A 19,606-nucleotide genomic window follows, 5' to 3' on the forward strand; every position below is an offset into this window, starting at 1 on the left:
ATCGGAACATGAGAGTACACAGGTATAGATAGAGAGAAGGAAGAAGTAAGATGTCCCCCGACAAACTAAGCCTATATCAGCAAAACTAGGGGCTGAATCTAATCAGCCCTAACTATAAGCTTTATCAAAAAGGAAGGTCTTAAGCGCACTCTTAAAAACGGATAGGGTGTCTGCCGTCCGAACACAAACTGGAAGCTGATTCCACAAAAGTGGAGCTTGATAAGAAAAGGCTCTGGCTCCCATTGTACTTTTAGAGACCCTAGGAACAACCAACAACCCTGCATTCTTGGAACGCAATGGCCTAGTAGGACAATAGGGTATAATGAGTTCTTTAAGGTAAGATGGCGCCTGCCCATTAAGGGCTTTGTAGGCGAGAAGAAGAATTTTAAATTCTATCCTGTGTTCTATAGGGAGCCAGTGTAAGGCAGCCAGAACAGGAGTAATGTGGTCCTTTTTCCTAACTCTGGTTAGTACACGAGCTGCAGCATTTTGTCCTCCAACACACACGAACGCGCACATGACCAATGAGGGCACGAGATAAATTTGTGCACACATGGAAGGCTGACAGGCAGGTAGGCCATCCAGTTATTTTAGCCGGGCCGGCTAAAATGATTGGTCGTGCTTTTTACAGCACCACGGCTTCCACAGATGACATTTTTGTATGTGTTTATTGTCAAAGCATAATATGTTCATTGCTATCTGGATGTTAAGAGCAGTCCATGGAATATAACAAAAAGTGTTTCTGAAGTGGATTACCTACCTTTAAGTTCCAACTGCTTTAAAATTCATATTAACCCATGATTTGCTTCTAAACTAATCGTGATGCCCCAAGATCATTAGGTATTTACACTACTGAAGGTAAGCACTGAGAAATCTTTCCTCTTCAGGAGACATTCATAATTCTATCCAAAGTTATCCAGATTTGACAAAAAATCAAAAACATATTTTTATGTGGAGGGGAATTATTAGTGTATAGTTGTTGCTTTTAATTTAAAATGTAATTGATGCACTCTTATTGTAAACATATGAGAAAACTAAATCAGTTAATCCAGGTGTGTACATCACTGCTTGCTCTCCCTCTGTCTGTGTTTCTGTATCAACACCACTAGAGGTCAGGATTGATCAGTAAATAAGCTTCTTTGGTTTTGCATCTCCCACCTGTTCAACTCACATGGCTTTCTTTTCCATGTTAACTTGAATTCTTAGAGGTGCCTGTCAAAAAGTGGCCCTTAAAAATAGATATAAGACAATGAAACAGTGTGGAGTCAATGTCAGCCTTAACCCCAACACTTCTCAAGTGATCTTCAGTGGGGGTGGGTTTCGATCCGCCTCCGAGGTGCTTTCCAGTGAGCCGAAGAGCCATAAGAAGATGAGATGTTCTCCTCAGGGTTCTCCCCGCTGTCCTGCCACCTCATACCAGGACGGGGCCCCGAAGCTTCTGGAGCCCTAAAGGGAACGATCTGGGTTCAGAAGTCACTCTGAGGGACGGCCCACACTGTCAAAACACAAGAGACGTATGACTCTGGAGGACATATACAGGTACGCATTATAAAGCATAGGTTAATGTAAAGTACCTGGATTACTTGAAATTTTGTTGGCTGACATGTTTGCGATTATCACGAAGCCCCAATTCCAGTTGTATACTGTAACATTTTTACAATGATAAAGAGCATTGAGCTGTGTTTATGACAACATAGGATACTTTTTATTAAATTAAATACATGCACTGAAAAAAATGAAATGTAGAATTTAATTAAATGTATCATGTCAGCTAATTTAACATAATTGTATAGTAGTTGAGTTAGTCGGTTGAAAGCAATAATATTAAGTTAATCCCTAATGATTTTTCTATTTAAACTTAATGTGATTGCTTTCAACTAACCTAATGCAGTTATGTGAACTCTGTTGACATAATACATTTAATTAATTTGTAATATTTTTAGTTTACTGTAGACCAGACGAATTTACCAATAGGTTAGATATATTATTTGTTATTTTGGGCTTGATTGTATTCACAGTGGACAGAAATAGAAGAGATTCGGGAGGATAGAAACAGATGTTTCAAAATGCTCCAACGCTGCATTCAAACCAAGATACGAGATACGAGACATTTGAGTCACCTGATTGCACCACATTTTCAAATGATTTTTAAGATATCCAGTAACACTCAGGAACAAAAGTTTATGTCAGATGTCTTTTTTTAGGCGTTGCGAAGGTTAAGATCAGTCAAAGTCTCAGTGACTCACACTCCTCTCTTAGCGAGTTTCTGAACATCTTGCTGGTAACCTCTGCCTCCTTTACCTAAGAAGGAATGAGTCAAAAAGCATCAACATAACTGAGGAGTGGAATCTGTGTGTGTTCCCTCTTATGAAGGGTTTTATTAGCCAGTCAAAAAAGGCGAAGCTCCTTCATTGTAGATGTTATTAAATAAAAAAAAAAATTATGAATTATGTACAATGTGTACCTTATGTGTCATACCAATATATATTTTTATCAATTATGGAGCTAATTTACGCTTGATGACATATTTCTGATATTTGATTTTTTAACAGTGAAACATTTTAAAGGTATTTAAGGTCAACATGTGTTTTCTGTTTGAAATATTAACTTGTAAAGGAACTATTATAAAATAAAACTAGTGAAGTATAAAGTAATATTTCAGACGTGGAGTTGAAAAAAAGTAATTGAGGCTTAAATTGTACAGAAGTAAAGCACACCACTGCCCACTAATCTGGATGATTCAAACAATAATAATCAGCATCTGTGCTATGACTTCATATCTGATGTAACAAACCAATCTTAGTGGCTTGTCCTATAACGTGTGAAAGCAAAACATGTGTTCACAAATCTAAGATAGTTTCCAAGAAAGCAAATACTTAATTTGTTGAGGGAAAATATATAATTGATAATAATATATATTCTTAAGAGATGATTTGAAACTCAGAAAGACCATCCAGTGTACAGTAAGGTCGTACGATATTTAAACAGCGAGGATTGCTCATATTAAAGTACCTGGTGATTTGGAACAAAGAAGTGGGCCAATCGTCTACTCTGGGGTTTTCCATCTGCTGATAATTGTGCAGTTTTTGTTTTATAGCTTCCACATGCAGCATGTATTGATTATTCCAACCTGTGACTCAGCAAACATGTGACCCAGCGAGGAAGTTTTGAGAGTTCAATCATTTCCATTATTAAAAATAATCTCAGGGCAGAGTCAGATAATTATTAAGTGTCTAAATATGTTTGTTTTTTTTAATTCTGAGTCATGATCATTTGTGTATAATTCTGAGTCATGATCATTTGTGTAATCAGGGCATTGTAATTGTTGAGTTTGTACATACAGTATGGGCTCAATGTCCACAGGTGAGTCAGTGCTGTCAGGTGATTTTTAGTTTCTGTTCCCTGGACGGTTTTGTGGATTCCACAGGTAAGAGGAAGGAAAATAGAAAGCAGGAGTGAATCACTGCAGGCAGTAGTAGGTGGGAAACAAAAGGTAAATCAGACTAAATGTTATTAAGCACCATAAATCTGGATTTTTCTCCACAGTGAAAATGCAATCTGTTCAATTCAAGAATGTTCCAAGTGAATTCCCCAAGTTAAAAGGGGGAGGGAGGGATGTTGTAGTTACAGTGATTAATCTGGAAACTCAATTTCTGATAAATCTACTGATTAGATTATACTTTTTTTTTTTAAATAATGCTGTGATGCTACAAAATTACTGTGGTCTATCCGACAGTTACATTTTGAACACTGGAACAATAAGGTGAATAAATCAATAATCTATTCTTAAATCAAGATTAAATGTATGATAATTTCAAGTCACTCATGAAGCAATATATATATATATTTAAAACCCCACTGGTTTCAGATTCTCAAATTGGAAATGTTGACTCTTGCTGAATATATTTTTTTCAGTCTAGGACGAACATGGACTACAAGAATATAACACACACCCTCATTCTTGCAAATCCAAGCACATAAATGCAAATAGCCTATCTCTCTATACCATCTAAATGCATCATGCCTCTCTCTGTCTCATTTATCATGCTAACATGTGCAGCACCAGCATGCCAAATGAGCGAGCTTTTCTGTTGCAGCCTTTGGTAAACCGCAGTGAAACAGTTGGTGAACTTTGAAACACACCGATGGTTGATAATAATACCTGCTAACCACCAGACAGAGCTTCTTGATTTGAGACAGCCACTGTCAGACTGGATGTTGGAATACAGATGCTCTTTTGATATTCTAAGTATTGAGATTATCTGTTGATGTTTGGTACAAAACTAGATTTGTACAAATATAAATGAAGACTTGTGCATATTTAAGTTCATATGCTGCCCCTAGCTTTGAAACATGTGCATTACGTGTGTTCTTTAAAAATCGATTTAAGCAAGATTGAAAACAACCTCCATTTAATTTCTTATTGCCAATGATATGTTTTAAGGGCTACTCTTTTTCAATAGAATGCCCTTTCAACTTCTGAGACATTATTTGGCATGGATGGTTGTTTGAAGCTTGACTCATGAGACACAGTTGTATCTAATGTAAAAATTAAAGAAAAGTTCACTTTGCCTGTCTGGTTATTGTTTTCCCACTGAAAATGCCTGGTGTGTTATTTATGTCAAATGAGTACTTCAATGTGCATGACAAAACAAAAACATAATTCAATGATTACCTACTTAACTATTAAAAGGAAGAGGAACAGAAAAGTTGATCTAACGCCCATTCATGCAAAAAAGCCCACATCTGCTTCTGAAGTGTCCTATAGCAAGACATCAAGATCTATTTTTAACATCATTTCCAAACATTGAAAACAGTACTACATCATCATTGCAATGCCTGCAGTCTACTCATAAAAAGACACATAGATACACCCCTGCAGGCATTCAATCAGCTATACTAAGCCCTCTGATCACCCAATGATGTTATCTTTCGTTTTCCTGACTCATTTGCTGAGGCTGGTCTCCTTGCAGGCCAACGTCTGTCTCCTCCTCACTGACCCTCCTTTGTGCACAGTGGGAGGGGAATGCTTTTCAGTATTGAGTCAGACAGAGCCCCCTCAAGCGGCAGCGAGGTGTAACTTCAGTGAATGTGTGCGAGTGTGTGTGTGTGTGAGAGAGAGAGAGAGAGAGAGAGAGAGAGAGAGAGAGAGAGAGAGAGAGAGAGAGAGAGAGAGAGAGAGAGAGAGAGAGAGAGAGAGAGAGAATGGGTGGACGGAAAGTCCCCGTGTGGAAATCCCCTTGAGTTGGGCTTTTTCCTTTAAAAAAAAAAGCTATCATTAGCGGACGTGTGTACTCTTTTGAAAGGCTTCATGAGCTGCTCCTTAATAGCCAAGATACCGACTAGAAGAGAAGGTTGAATGGCGCCGAGGACCGCTGCGGTGAGGCTGAGTGAAGTGGCTCAGAGAGAGGACTAGCATCCGGGAGGGCTTTGTTATTACCCCCGACATATTAGCCAGGTAAGACACCCGTCCTCCCTGCTTGTGCAACCACATTTACTACCAACGAGGGTTACGACTTAGTGGCTACATCACGTTGGGGCCTTGAGTTATGTATGGTCGTGTTTCTGGGGGACATGGAGGAAAAAGCCTGCTCACGACAGTGCTTTGACAGCCATTGTTTACAAAGACGTCACCCTCCAGAGCATTTTAAACAGCCAACATGTAGCGTTGTTGGTTCCCCACTGTGTTAATACCCGCCCGGTGAGACTCGTTTCAGGGTTACATTGTTTCAGAGGTAGTTGTCATTGGAATTACGTAAGCCTTTAACGTCCGCAAAGTCTCCTGTTATTGTGTTATTGTGTAGCCAGGCTTTCTTAACCCGCAGCGTCCACCTCTGTTTGAGCTTTCCAGCGGTGCCAACACACCACACAGGGATTAAGGCTCATGCAAAACGCTCACTGACAACCTGTGTGTTGTCTGGTCCCTTCATGTGACTGACTAGCCTTTTACTTTAGCATGGCCTAGGCTGTTGTTGCACCTGCTGCTGCTGCTGCTGTTGTTTTGGGTAGTTAAGACACTGAGGCACTAGAGAAGCCCTCAGGTGTTTAACTTAAACAGCAACTACTTTTCTTCTAAAATGTTCATATATGAGGAAGTTAAAAAGTCAGCAACACAACTCAGAGGCCTATTTGCTGACCATCACTTTCTACTTCCTGTGAACTGAGAATGTGCTGAGATGCTGTTCATTTTGGGTGAAATATGACTCTAAAACCTCAACAGAGACATAAGAAACTCCTTTACAATACTTCTACTGTCAGGTTGTACTTTAATACAATTTATGAACAAACCAAAATACAGCATGAAGTTCTGAAACTAAGCATCACGTTTTTGGATACTTGACTTTATGTATCCTTCAGACTGACTCTATTCACAAACGAAGCAGTTTCTTGCCTTAAACAGTGAGGTATTAAAAGTGTTAAATACTTTGTTTGATTGATTGGAAACTTTGGCATCATAAATGGCACATTCATATATTAAACATTTTCTAACAATGTCTTGATGCAGGCTGGCAGTTGTGTCCTCTAGAGAAAGGTGTTGCGAGGGAGGAGGCCTCGGGGCAGTCAGTCAGTGTGACCTTCTTCACAGCCTGTGACGCCCTGGGTGGCCTTCTGTTAAAGTCTGGAAAACACCAGTTTATTGTTTGAAGGCTTTGAACTCAGTGGGACTCTGGGCCGCACTGTCTGGGAAATACTCAAAAAGGGAGAACAAGGACAATTAAAAGAACAAACAAGATTACAAAGTGCTCTTTATTCCATTTGGCCCACTAGAATTCAACAGTAAGACGATCCTGTGGTGGTTTCCCGAACAAACTGCAAATTAGGTTGTGCCTTAAGTTGCAATTAATAAGGAAGGGGAATCTCCTCTAGAAAAATCCCACCAGTCCTACATGGTGCTACATTTTCTACTGTGTAAATCACCATCCTCTCCTCTTCTCTTCTCTCATTCCAGTTTCCACGTTGTTCGGTCAGCGGTGGTTGGTGCCTCCTCCTCCTCCTCTCCTTTCCTCCTCCTCGTTCCTCTTCCTCCCTTCCATCCATCCACTTGGCCACTCATCCGCCATGTCGCAGGGTCAGAACTACCTCCCCAAATTCCTGTTTGTCTCCAACTTGCTGAAGGCGGTGAAGATCCGTCAGCAAGTGCCCAACGACGTGGTGAAGCCGGATGGCAAAAACGGCCTGATGCACCACCTGCTGGGCATGCACCGTTACACGCTGGAGATGATCGCCATGAACCACTTCCCGCAGGCCTTCATGGAGGTGGTGCAGGCCGCCATCTTGGACCGGGCCATGCAGGTCTCTCTGGAGCAGGAGAAGAAGCTCAACTGGTGTCGGGAGGTGAAAAAGATGGTGCCTTTACGTACCAACGGTAAGAAACAGCGTCCAGTAAACCAGGTTTCTATAATGGGAGCTTTTTTATGAGGTTTTTTTTAATCACAAGTTGGTAGTTAAACTTTGTGGATTAGTTGTTGTGAATTTCTGGAATTTTTATGAGAGCAGACTGTGGGAGCGTGATGTTCTTGCGACATTCAATACAAAGTACATCAACAGGAACAATTAGATAAATAGTCACAGTGCTGATGCCAAACTTTTGTCCCTTTTTGTCTCAAGACAAGGCAAGTTTATTTATATAGCACCTTTTTAAAACAAGGCAATTCAAAGTGCTTCACAAAAATGAACAACATTAAGAAATAGTGCAGCGGAAACACATTTAAAAACAGTCATTAAAAAGCAAAGAGAATAACATAAACATAAAACAAGCCAATATAGAATAACACAGGTATAAAAGACATGGTTACAGTGCAGTGTGAGATATGAATAGTTCAATTAAAAGCAACGCAAAAAGAAGAGTCTTCAGCCTGGATTTCAAAACAATAAGAGTTGCAGCGGACCTGCATATTTCTGGTAGTTTGCTCCAGATATTTGGAGCATAATAACTGAACGCTGCTTCTCCATGTTTAGTTCTGACTTTAAAAATCATTGCTGAGGTCGGAGGATGTGTTTTGCTTTTGTTTCATTTTCTATAACAGAGGCGTATTTGACTTGTAAATTCTGGGACGTCATTACTCACAAGCAGGGTTACTGTAAATGACAACAATGGAGGTACACAGGTTTCACACACACTCATTTAGCAGCCCCCTTGGTTTTTACTGTGCTTTCTGAATTCAGCCCATCGCTAAGTCATGTTTTCTATTACGTGGATGTCGTAACACGGGAACATCCCAGGGCCTGTAAACACTCAGACCCGGCCTGAGTACTTCTGAAGTCTGTGCTGGGAAATTCTCTGTCGTCACTCGCAGGACTGTTATTTACTGTCGATGATGTTTCAGACCCCACTATTTCCACAGTTCTTCATGTATAACCTTACGAGTATGTCCACTCTTTTTCTGTGTAGTTGTGTTTGTAAGGTGTATACATGCCAGTGGGCTTTTAAAACATTTTGAATACTTTGATCAAGTTGTCCTTCTGCCTGACTGATCTAGGTTGGTGTTGCTGTCTTTCTGACTGTCAGTCGTGTCACAGCTTACCTGGCCTTGTTAAATCAAATTCATGTCACCATTTCTATATCTAAATGTATTTACCTTTAACACATCTGGTGTTTACATTAGATTCTATTTTTATTCTCTGAAGGGAAACAACAGCTATTGCATTCACAACAGAAGGAGGAAGTGGAAATCCAGCTGGGTTACAGGTTGGTCTTTAGTGTTTCCAGAGGAAATGGGGTGCAAATATCACCTAGCATTGAGAAATTCATCTTTTATCTTAGCTCAGATATTCCTACAGTTACTGGATGGATGAGGAACCTTCTGGACTCTCTGGTTTCATGCTTGTTTTTTGTGAGGGTCCCTGTTGATTATGAAGTTATTTATGACTAAAAGAGTTACTGTAAAGCAACACATGGTTCCTCTTCAGAAAGACCCCTGACATTTTACTTCTGCTGCCGGTAACCTGGACGGAAATTCCTGGCTTGTGAGATGATGTCATAAAGATGAGACCGAATAAGAGTCAGAGCGTCTAACTCTGAAGGACCCAGACGTGACTTTGAGCAGAGGACGGGTGCACACACACACACACACACACACACACACACACACACACACACACACACACACACACACACACACACACACACACACACACACACACACACACACACACACACACACACGACTGACTGCTGCTGAGTCACTGAAGCTCAGATGCGAGACAGAGAGCAGAGAAAGCTCAGTCAGAGCAGGTCATATTAATCAAGCTTCTCAGCGTCATACCACTGTTATAAGATCATGTCGTCCAGGAGATACATTTCCCCCGTTAGCCAACAATCTTTTCCCAAAACATCATCTACGCACATTTACAAAAGATTAAAACTAGATTCAATCTTCCAAATTCATTCCACGGATTGAGAATATAACTGACCGTCATCAAAGCCAAACAGCCTCATAACACGCACATTTCCTGGCCCTAAAAAAGAACATGGTCATATCCGTTTTCCTGTTTTATAACTCTTTCGCGCAGTGAAGAAATTGAAATTCATTGCATCGTAAATGTCTAGGAAGCATCTGTCAGGGTTTTTCCCAAACAGCATCCCATGTCTGTCATGTGTCTGCAACAGACAGGATTTGTTCAGCTACAATATACTGACTACATAACGTAATAGAGGACACACACACTTCCACTGTGCTCTGCCTTATAAGTACACATTCTTCTTTATGTAATATGTAGCAAAAGTAGTCCTGGCCAGAACCCGTTTAGTTGGATCAGTCTCACTAAACAAAGAGTGAGATAGTTGATGACGTTTGACACAGTGGCACAGCATGGCTAACCCGTGGTTAGTGTCACCTGTATGGCAAACAGATGAGGATTAACTCTGTTCCTGCAATGGTGTGTTTTCAGGAAGTGACCCACCTTGTCACAGAGGAAGGGTCTATATTTAGACTGATGGGACCGTGTTTCATCTTCCAGCTCAATTCACGGGTCAAACGTCTGTGTGTTTTGTGCACGTTAAGGCCTTAGTGTGCATACACCTAAGTGACTTTTTATTTTGAGGATGGTGCTGTTTCCTCACCAGAGAGCTGTGCATTTCATTTTTCTGTTCAAGAGTTATGCTAGAACACAGAAATGCAACAACATCGAGAAATAGAGGCGGGTGTTCTTTTCTCAGTATAGTAGATACAGTGCAGGGGGATGTTCCTTGGTCGCAATGGAAACAACTTTATCTTTTGCACAACAGTCATCTCGCACCACAGATAACAATATTTTGAGAAATGTAAACACAGTATTCGTGACACAGGTTTAGTAAAAACGTTGCATTGTGATGGATCGAGAGATAACCTGTTCATAAGTCCGATTTGTTATGGTGTGTGTGCTTCAGGTGTGCATGAAATACTGCCAGGTAAACATTACTGAGCAGATCATAAAGATAGACAGAATACACGTTAAGGTTCATTTGTATGCGTTTGTGCATGTGAGAGACATGTTATCTAGGCGCTCATTAATCACAGCCTTCATCAGGTGTAGATGGCAGTAGTTTAAAAGATAGCATTCCTCCCTGTCCAAGCCACTCCCCTGTGGAAAGTCCAGGACCAGCTGAGTAGCATTGATGAGTCGGGATCATAGGAGGGGAACACACACACACCCAGGCAGAAGTTAGCGCAGGGAAATTCCTGTGTTTAGTGTGGCAACAGGGTTTTTCAGAGCTACACAACACAGGCTCTCCTGTTTCACAATGTGAAAAAGACCCAGCGCTGCCATAGGAGACTAAATACAATTCCAGGGTTTTTAGTAGCTCACAGACAGACAGACAGACAGACAGACAGACAGACAGACAGACAGACAGACAGACAGACAGACAGACAGACAGACAGACAGACAGACAGACAGACAGACAGACAGACAGACACACAAAGTGAGATTGAGAAATGTTGAATCTTTCCTGACGGTTAGCAGAATACAGAGCAAGCCGTTTTCTTTTAGGTGAACCGAGAAGACAAATATTTGGAGATTTTCAGACATGCATTTCAGGTCAATTATGGCCCCTTTGTCTCTGTTCAGCGTTGTCTGCAGTGTGTGCATACTTTAAGACATGTGAGCTTCATATAATAGTCTAGGCATCAGATAGTGCGACAACTGACCCGACGGCCTGGAAATCCCCAGACTTTTGTTACGCCTGTGTGTGCGTGTGTGTGTGTGTGTGTGTGTGTGTGCGCTCACTGTAATTGTCTGTTGATAATACTCTGTACACGCCACATTTGCACGTACGAGTGCCCTGCAAAACGCTTGAGTACAAAATCCTCCGCCCTCAGTTCTAATAAAGTATGTTTCTCCTGCTTTCCTCTGTGTGTGCGAACAGGAGACGGGAACTGTTTGCTTCACGCGACCTCTCAGTACATGCTCGGCGTTCAGGACACAGACCTGGTGCTTCGGAAAGCCCTCCATGGTGTTTTGAAAGAAACAGACACTGGCGTCTTTAGAGCACGGTTCCAGGCAGAGCTGCTCCAGTCCCAGGAGTTCACCCAGACCGGACTCCGATACACCACCATGGTATGGAGATTAGCTGGCTAAAAGTAGTTTCCTCTACTTTGCATTAAGATCATTGCTATACCTAATTTGGTTGTGAGACTAGAACATTTGCACTCCTTATCTCTGTCTTTGCCTCTTTGCATGCCACCTGCAATATAAACTGTATATCTAGACAGAACATGCATAATATGTTATCTGTTTGTGAAGTTGTTGAATAAGGAATATGAGCATGCATCTCCTTATTTTCCTACACATGAAGGAGTTTGTGTGCACAAGTTTAATATCCTGTCTCTTTGTGTGTTTGCTGTCACAGAACTGGGAGGACGAATGGGAGAAGATTGTGAAGATGGCGTCTCCGATTTCCAGTAGCAATGGCCTCCAGTTTGACTCTCTGGAGGACATTCACATCTTTGTCCTCTCCAACATCCTCCGCAGACCTATCATCGTCATCGCAGGTACTCACTTTGTTACATCACCTTAAAGTATCTTTATTGCAACCTGTCAGCCAGGAAATGTTTTTTTTCAAACGGGTAGTAAAAGTTTCCCCATGCCTCCACATTTTGATGACAGTTGATTTCACTATATCCCCTCCCATCTATTTTGCTTTGTATTGTCTTTGTTACTATTGCCATGCATTTTAATACAACCTTTAAGAATAAGCACTGTTAATAATTGACAAGGTTTACTGACATAATTCATCAAAATCACTGAGAAACATGCAACAATGTGAATGTATAAAATGCGTACAAAAATCAGAGTTAACTTTCTTTGGCTGATTCTCTTTTGAAATAAGTACTATCCCTAAAATCACTGTTTTCTTTTTACAGACCAGGTGGTTAGAAGTATGAAATCTGGTTCCTCCATCTCTCCTCTGAATGTGGGGGGGATTTACCTTCCGCTACACTGGCCCCCCGCAGAGTGCTACAAATACCCAATAGTGCTCGGCTACGACTCCCAGCACTTTGCCCCCCTCATCACCATCAAAGACAGCGGTCCAGGTATAAAACACCGATAAACTAATACATATTTAAAGTATGTATTAATTTAATTTTGTTTAATAAATATGACTTTGTAACATGTTAAAGTATTTAAACCCCATTCATTCAGTAAAAATACAATTATACAAAAAAAGGAAATATATATAATTTAATATAGACCTAGTAAAAGTATCCAACGTCTCAGTTAGGTCGAGTTAAATAGTATTTGCATCAAAACAAAGATAACTAAATAAAAGTAATGAATATGCAGGGTGTCCCTTTTTAAAATTAAATCTTATAACTGGATAGATTATAATTAGTGATGCATTAATGTGATAATTTCTTTAATGTTGCAGCTGCAAGGTTAGGGTATTTTTGAATGAATGTATATACTGCCAGGACCTTCATATATTATAAAATATATCATACCTATTCTTCTGTAGACTTTGTACTAAAACTGCAAAATATAATTAGATCGCAAATTGTAGCCGATGAGATGTATTTAGTAGCATCAAGTAGATATTTTATACTAAGTACAAGAACCTCAAAGTGTGCTACTTGTATTAGTTACCTGGGTTGGGAGGGCTACTTTAAACATGTATTAGATGTTAAGAGCTGACACGAGAAAGAGGCATGATATGTTTTATTTCTATGTGAATAACCTGCTGGTGTGAATTTCCCAGAAATCCGAGCGGTACCGCTAATCAACCCGGGCCGAGGGGGCTTTGAGGAGCTGACGGTTCACTTCCTGGTGGAGAAAGAGCAGCAACAGAAAGAGAGGCTCCTCAAAGAGTACCTGCACCTGATAGAGATCCCCGTCATCGGCTTAGACGTCAATGTTACACGGATCATCAACGCTGCACGGTACTTACAGCTCTTTAACTCAAAGTGAAAGAGAAAGAGAGTGAAAGATGGCTAACACCCAGTTAGGGCCTCAAAGGTTAAATGCAGTCTCAAAACAGAAAATAAAAACACAACTTTAAAGTCAGATGTATACATAATGAAAGTGGAAAATATATATCTGTAAACTGTCTGTGAAATATACACTATAAAGGGCAACATATAGATGTATGATATTATTAACATGGAGTGTGCAAAAAATTGCATATTAAATAAAGGTTAGGGTTTGGACACATTTTTTTTTTTTTTATTGTAAAATGGTCCAGTTATCAAAGCAGCGTCAGAAAACTATATAGCAAAATCCCCAAAAGTGCATCTAAAAACCCACTCTATGTTTCTGTTGAAAGGCTGGATGAGGGAAACCTCCCGGAGGACATGAACCTGATGGAGGACTACCTTCAGCTCGTCAACCACGAGTACCAGTGCTGGCGGGAGGACAAGGAGCAGGCGTGGGCCGCCCAGCCTCAGCGCCCCCCACCCTTCTCCGTCTCCCAGCTCTCCCTCATCGAGATCCGATGTGCCACGCCACGATGCACCTTCTACGTCTCCGTGGACACGCAACCTCACTGCCACGAGTGCTTTGAGAAGCGACAGGCCACAACGGGCGGAGGCATGAGGATCGAAGGGGTGGTGCAGTCCAAGGGACGGGGGGGGCAAGCTGGGGTGTTGGTGATCGGGTGTTCAGAGGCCGAGGTGAGCTCGAGAGGAGCCCGAAGCAGCAGCCCCCCATCCTCCACGTCTGGGAGAGGGGTGGTAGTGGTTTCCAGCCCCCTCTCGGCCCCCCCCACCGCCCCTAGCCTCAGCCTGTACAGCGAAACTCACGCCATGAAGTGCAAGACCCCCGGCTGCCTCTTCACCCTCAGCGTGGAGCATGATGGACTCTGCGAGCGCTGCTTCAACTCCAGGCAGAATCACGGACCCCCTGGAGCTGGAACGGCTGCTCCAGTTCTCCCAGGCACCAACGGGGGGCCCACAGTCCCCCACCCAACCCCGAGCTCCGGCTGGAGCCAGTGGGGGGGCCGAGAGACAGAGACAGAGCGCTGCAGCATGTGCAGACAGGAGGCGTTCAGGATATTCAATGGCCTGTGTCCACCCTGCATGCAGAGACAGCAGCCTCCAGAGATGGGGGAGCCACAGCAGAACAACCCCAGGACTGAGGCCTCGTCTTCAGCTTGGATCCAGGCCAGGGACACTGAGCGGCCGGGCCCCACCCTCGCCCCAGGGGGGCACGCCTCAGCCTGGCAAGCCCCCCTGGCCAGGCCTTGTAAAAGATCTGGATGCCAGTTCTTTGGAACTCAAGAGAAGCTGGGCTTCTGCACTATCTGCTACGTAGACTATCAGACCAACCACCGTAAGTCCTTCAAACTAACCTGGAAAACGTATCATGTTACAAAGTTTCAGACAAAAAACTATTCGTATCAAGGCCTTAATGTTAAACCATTACTACATTGTAGGAATTATCTGTACAAATCCTTTGGGACATTGCTTATGTTGGCCACTATCTGTTCCAGACCTGACCCCTCCCCCCGCCCCGGTGCAGAACCGCCACGGTGTGGAGGCGGGCTTCCAGAACGCGTCGCGGTGCCGCGGGCCCAGCTGTGGGGCAGTGGGCAAGGCGATGCTGGAGGGCTACTGTGACAACTGCTACGTCAAAGAGCAAAGCACACGGCTCAACCAAGTTGCACATCGCACACCACACTCCCCTCCTCTGGTGCTGGTGGGTGTCTGACAAACCTTTCTTTCTCCTTCTCCTCTTCTTAATTGTGTCCATTTGATGTTTGTCTATTATGTCTTATCTTTTTTATTTGTAAATTTTAAATCAATCAGTCAAAGTTTTTTTATATAGCCCAATATCGCACATTTTACAATTGTGTCACAGGGCTTTACTGTTTATGCAGAACATGAAATACAAATACGAAACCCCCTATCCTTAGACCCTCACATCGGACAAGTTAAAACTCCCAAATAAATCCCACGGTAGATGGAGAAAAAACCCCTCTCCCAGGAAGGACGGACAGATGTGCAATAGATGTCGTGTGTAAATAAAAAAAAAATTATACATTTACAACATATCAAACTGCTAGAAAAAAACATGTGTCTATATAAACGAAGAAGATAAAGATGGGTCCAACTCTTGTAATATCTTGCTGGTCCACAGTTGCTAATTGAACATTTCTCCTCTTTCTCTTTGTTCACCTTCTCATTCTCCAGCGCAACCAAGCCGTCAAACCCAGATGTTCGCAGCAATCTCAGACCCAGAACCCGACTCAAACCCAAACCCAAACCCAAACCCAAACCCAGACTCAGACTCAGTGCCGGCGCAGTGGCTGCAGTAATGTGTCCCCGGGTTGCACAGACCTCTGCCCGGAGTGCCACACCCGAGGTCAGGGCAGGAGGGCGCAGGCGCCTAAAGAAAAGTCCAAGCAGCGGTGCCGGACGCAGGGCTGCAACCACTACGCCAACCAAGAGAAACAGGGCTACTGCAACGAGTGTTACCACTTCAAACAGATTTACCCGGACTGAACACGTTCACACCCACAACGATGGTGACACATCGCTAGAGCCGCTGCCCCATGCCAGTCAATGCACCTCTGATACTAACTAACCAACTAACTAACTAGCTAGTGACCTACTAGTAACCTTATGGCCTGAAAATCAAACCCCCCATGTAGAATGTGAAGAAAGAGTGTGTGTACGTGGGGGGGGGTTGAGTGTGTGTGTGTGTGTTCGCAGTAGACATGGCCTCCAGAATACCTCTTTGTGCAATTATTATCATCTAACGTGCGCTGTGCACTTACACGGTGAGAGGTTTGACTACATGTCAGAGCAACTGACTTAACTCTTGTGTACAATATGTATTTAGAGGTACGTGGTGAAGCGTGCCGGACAAAATGATTGTATGTTGACATAACGAGAAGCATCTGACATTGCTTTCTAGACCACAGCCAAGGATTTATACCCCCCGTCTGTTTGTCTGTCTTCACCCGTCTGTGTATCTGCCTGTCTGTCTAGCATTTGATCTGTAGAAAGAGGAATGCAATTAGTTTGGGATCAACGCAACAAATCTGTAGTAAGCAGAATTGATGCAAAGTGGGTCAAACCCACGCAATTAAAGCGCTTAAAACTAAATGCACCATTTTTTTAGCTTAGTTTTCCAAAAAACATGAATGTCCTCCCAAAAAAGACAAAGATTTGCCAAGCAAGGCTCCTGCAATCAATCAAACAGTTATCGATGATTAATTTTCTTCCATTCGTCAGTGTATTTGAAGGCAAATTAACCTTAGCATTGTAAAGTTTTGACTTGCCTGGTATGGAAAGTGAGAACAGACCATGTGTCTAAACAGTGCGAGACAGACAGGGCAGGCCCCTGCTAGTTTTGGTGCTACATGTACAGAAATACAAGCCTCTCCATTGCAGCCAACATGCTGGCGGTGTCAGCGGACAGATGGCAGAGAAACACAGCAGAGACAGGACTCATTCTTTTTCTACTCCTTCCTCTTATTTCCTCTCTTATCCTCCAAAACAGATCTGTTGCCTTGGACGTTGTTTTCTTGTTTACTGACCACTGAAGCACCTAGAAATGCATAGACACACACACCTACACATGCGCACACCAATGTAGTAGCAGTCCTGTCACAAGGGGATTGCCGACTTTAACTGAGAAGACAATGATGGGCGAAGTTAGGATGATTATCCACCTTTCCATCACATACATGCAAACACAGCTCTGTGAGATTGTATGCACTCCACCCCAGCCTGAGGTGGTGTGTAGGTAAACAAACCCATAAAGAAATGCATTCCTCTGCTCCACCCTCACTGGATGTGCCAAGGCGACAATTTCATAACTTCAGAGAGCAATCCCATCGCCTGCTTCGGCTAATCTTTATCTGAATGTGTTTTTGTTCTGCTGCTACAACAGCACAGTATTGGGGCTGATCCTCGATAATTTTTGCCTTTAAGTAGTGATTTCAAATGTTATGGACCAGAGGAGCCTGATCGGCGAGGCTGCATCAGTGCTCCCACTTATAAAATGCTTTTGTGAATATGTATCTTGGTCCGTATTGTAGGACCTTCCAACCCGATGCCTCATCTCATACACACGCACTCAACGCACAAATGTGTGCGTCTGGAATACGCAAAACTGACATTCCTGTTTTGTTTTTTTTACATGTGCCATCAATCGCCAAACAGTTGTTGTTACCTCCTTAAAAACGGCCAGCCTGGACAACTCGAAACTAACTAATGCCGCAGATAGACATCTTTAACTTCATGTGACCACACTAGATCGAGCTATCTCATGTTGAAAATCCCCAAACTCTCATGAATATCTATTTTTATCAGAATACCAAGAACTGTTTATCTACAGAGATAACCTCAAGCGTATAAAAATGTATGAACCAAACTCGAACATGATTTTAACTTGAACAGTTATTCCCCTTGTACTTCTGCTGAAACTCCACTGCTGTAGGAAGATGTCCATCTGTGGCTGTAGTTAGAAAGCTTAGACAAACAGGCTCTCGGTCTGCCTTTTCATTCAACTGTATCTAAAGCTGTCGGGCCAGCCCACCTGTTGACGGCCTGCACGTAGATCTCTGTGTGCTTTAATCACCTCTAGACAAACCTTAATCAATGAAAGGCCAATTGGTGGTCGGCTCATCAGGACCCCTACCAAGGTTTGGGGCTCTGGCTGAGTTCGACTGGGAGAAGATCATATAAGTTGCACATGACTTGTCTGAGGCATTTAGGAATGGTACTCCGACTCGCTGAGGGACATTCCAACAGTGGGATGAGCCCGATCAGCCTGAAAGCAGAAGGTGTAACAAAACATGCAAACTGTGTGGAAGTTTCTTTGTGTGACCTTTCGACAATAGGGTATTGTATGAAAAAAAAGCCTGGTTTTATTTGTTAAGTATTTATTCATATCAAGATATCTGTATTGTGTGATTCAATAATTATTTATGTCGTCCTGAAATGAATTATTTTTATTAAGAAATCGGAACTCTGTCTCTGTGGTTATTTGTGTGTGTGTGTGTGTGTGTGTGTGTGTGTGTGTGTGTGTGTGTGTGTGTGTGTGTGTGTGTGTGTGTGTGTGTGTGTGTGTGTGTGTGTGTGTGTGTGTGTGTGTGTGTGTGTGTGTGTGTGTGTGTGTGTGTGTGTGTGTGTGTGTGTTGTATTATATTATCCCAGCTGTTTTCTTCTGAAAGGTACTTTCTCGCTAACAGCAGTAAATCCATATCCAGTGTAGGAAGCAGAGTTGGGTGCTGCAAAAGTCATCAGATAACTGATCACAGATCTGGTTTAGATGTAGCAGAGTTGCACCATTTCCCAATGCTAAACTAGGTTAGCTCATTTTCTTCCCCGCCTGCGTTATTCTTATTTCTTTTGTCATTCTTACACATTTCCATAAAAAAAGTTCAAATGATGAGCTTTTTCTTAGGTGCTTTTTGCTAAATTTTCAGTATTTTCCACGCTTATGTTCAGGGGTCATGTTTTAAAAAATAAATAGGAACCCCCACCCACAGACAGCTCTCTCAGGAGGTGGGAGGGGGGGAGTTTTTTTTAGCGAGGGGTTAGGGAATTGTTAAAAGTTATATATGGTAGGGTCGAGGTGACATTTAGTAAGTGTGGGACTGAAGGAGTATGAATGCGTAGGCACTTCGTCGCCTACAGCCACCACCACAGTCACATTGATAGGCTGATGCGGTTTCCTGGAAATACCCAAGCATGCGAACACTTGTGTAACTGCTCGTTTGCAGACAAGAGCTGTTCCACTTAACGTGTGAGTGCTTCACTCGTGTGGTGCAGTAAACCTTCCGATGCAGAGTCTATAAAAATAATAATGGAGAGCTAATATATGACAGTTCAGTAAAGTTAGAACGATATTGGCAGATTCTGATTTCCCGGATCAATAACTCATGAACAAAACGTTATTCAGACACAAATTACGTCTCCTATGTACCGTGGTAAGGTTGAAAACGAACTACAATCACATGTTGATAAAAAAAAAAAGCCAATATGCGCCGTCCTCCGAGCTGGACACATTACATTGGTCTCTTTCCGCAGCCGGAGAAGAAACAAGTGCTCAGGGACCGTCTGCAAAGTGCAACTCCGAAAAAAGAGAATACAATAATATTCAATAACGTTACTATTATACAGTATATTACTACCAAACTCACTACACACATCAATAGTCTCCTGTTGGTCATACTACA

General features: G+C 42.4%; 1 protein-coding gene across 1 annotated transcript; it reads left to right on the plus strand.

The window, feature by feature from the left end:
• The first annotated feature begins 5,171 nt into the window (after window positions 1–5,171).
• On the plus strand, window positions 5,172–18,393 carry tnfaip3 (tumor necrosis factor, alpha-induced protein 3). The gene is made up of 9 exons (XM_079687511.1): window positions 5,172–5,458; window positions 6,950–7,366; window positions 11,348–11,538; window positions 11,831–11,972; window positions 12,345–12,515; window positions 13,178–13,358; window positions 13,742–14,745; window positions 14,906–15,111; window positions 15,606–18,393. Exons 2-9 carry the CDS (start codon window positions 7,060–7,062, stop codon window positions 15,915–15,917), a joined length of 2,514 nt encoding a protein of 837 aa, XP_079543637.1. The 5' UTR covers window positions 5,172–5,458; window positions 6,950–7,059; the 3' UTR covers window positions 15,918–18,393.
• Window positions 18,394–19,606: the final 1,213 nt, after the last annotated feature.

The sequence above is a fragment of the Notothenia rossii genome, assembly GCF_949606895.1.
Source record: "Notothenia rossii genome assembly, chromosome: 6".
Lineage (NCBI taxonomy): Eukaryota > Metazoa > Chordata > Actinopteri > Perciformes > Nototheniidae > Notothenia > Notothenia rossii.

Bases quoted from the DNA above. Each gene is read 5' to 3' on its own strand.
- tnfaip3 (XM_079687511.1), top strand. From the start codon at position 7,060: ATGTCGCAGGGTCAGAACTACCTCCCCAAATTCCTGTTTGTCTCCAAC. The intron at 7,367-11,347 runs GTAAGAAACAGC...GTGTGCGAACAG, and splicing joins GGTGCCTTTACGTACCAACG to GAGACGGGAACTGTTTGCTT. The intron at 15,112-15,605 runs GTGGGTGTCTGA...CTCATTCTCCAG, and splicing joins ACTCCCCTCCTCTGGTGCTG to CGCAACCAAGCCGTCAAACC.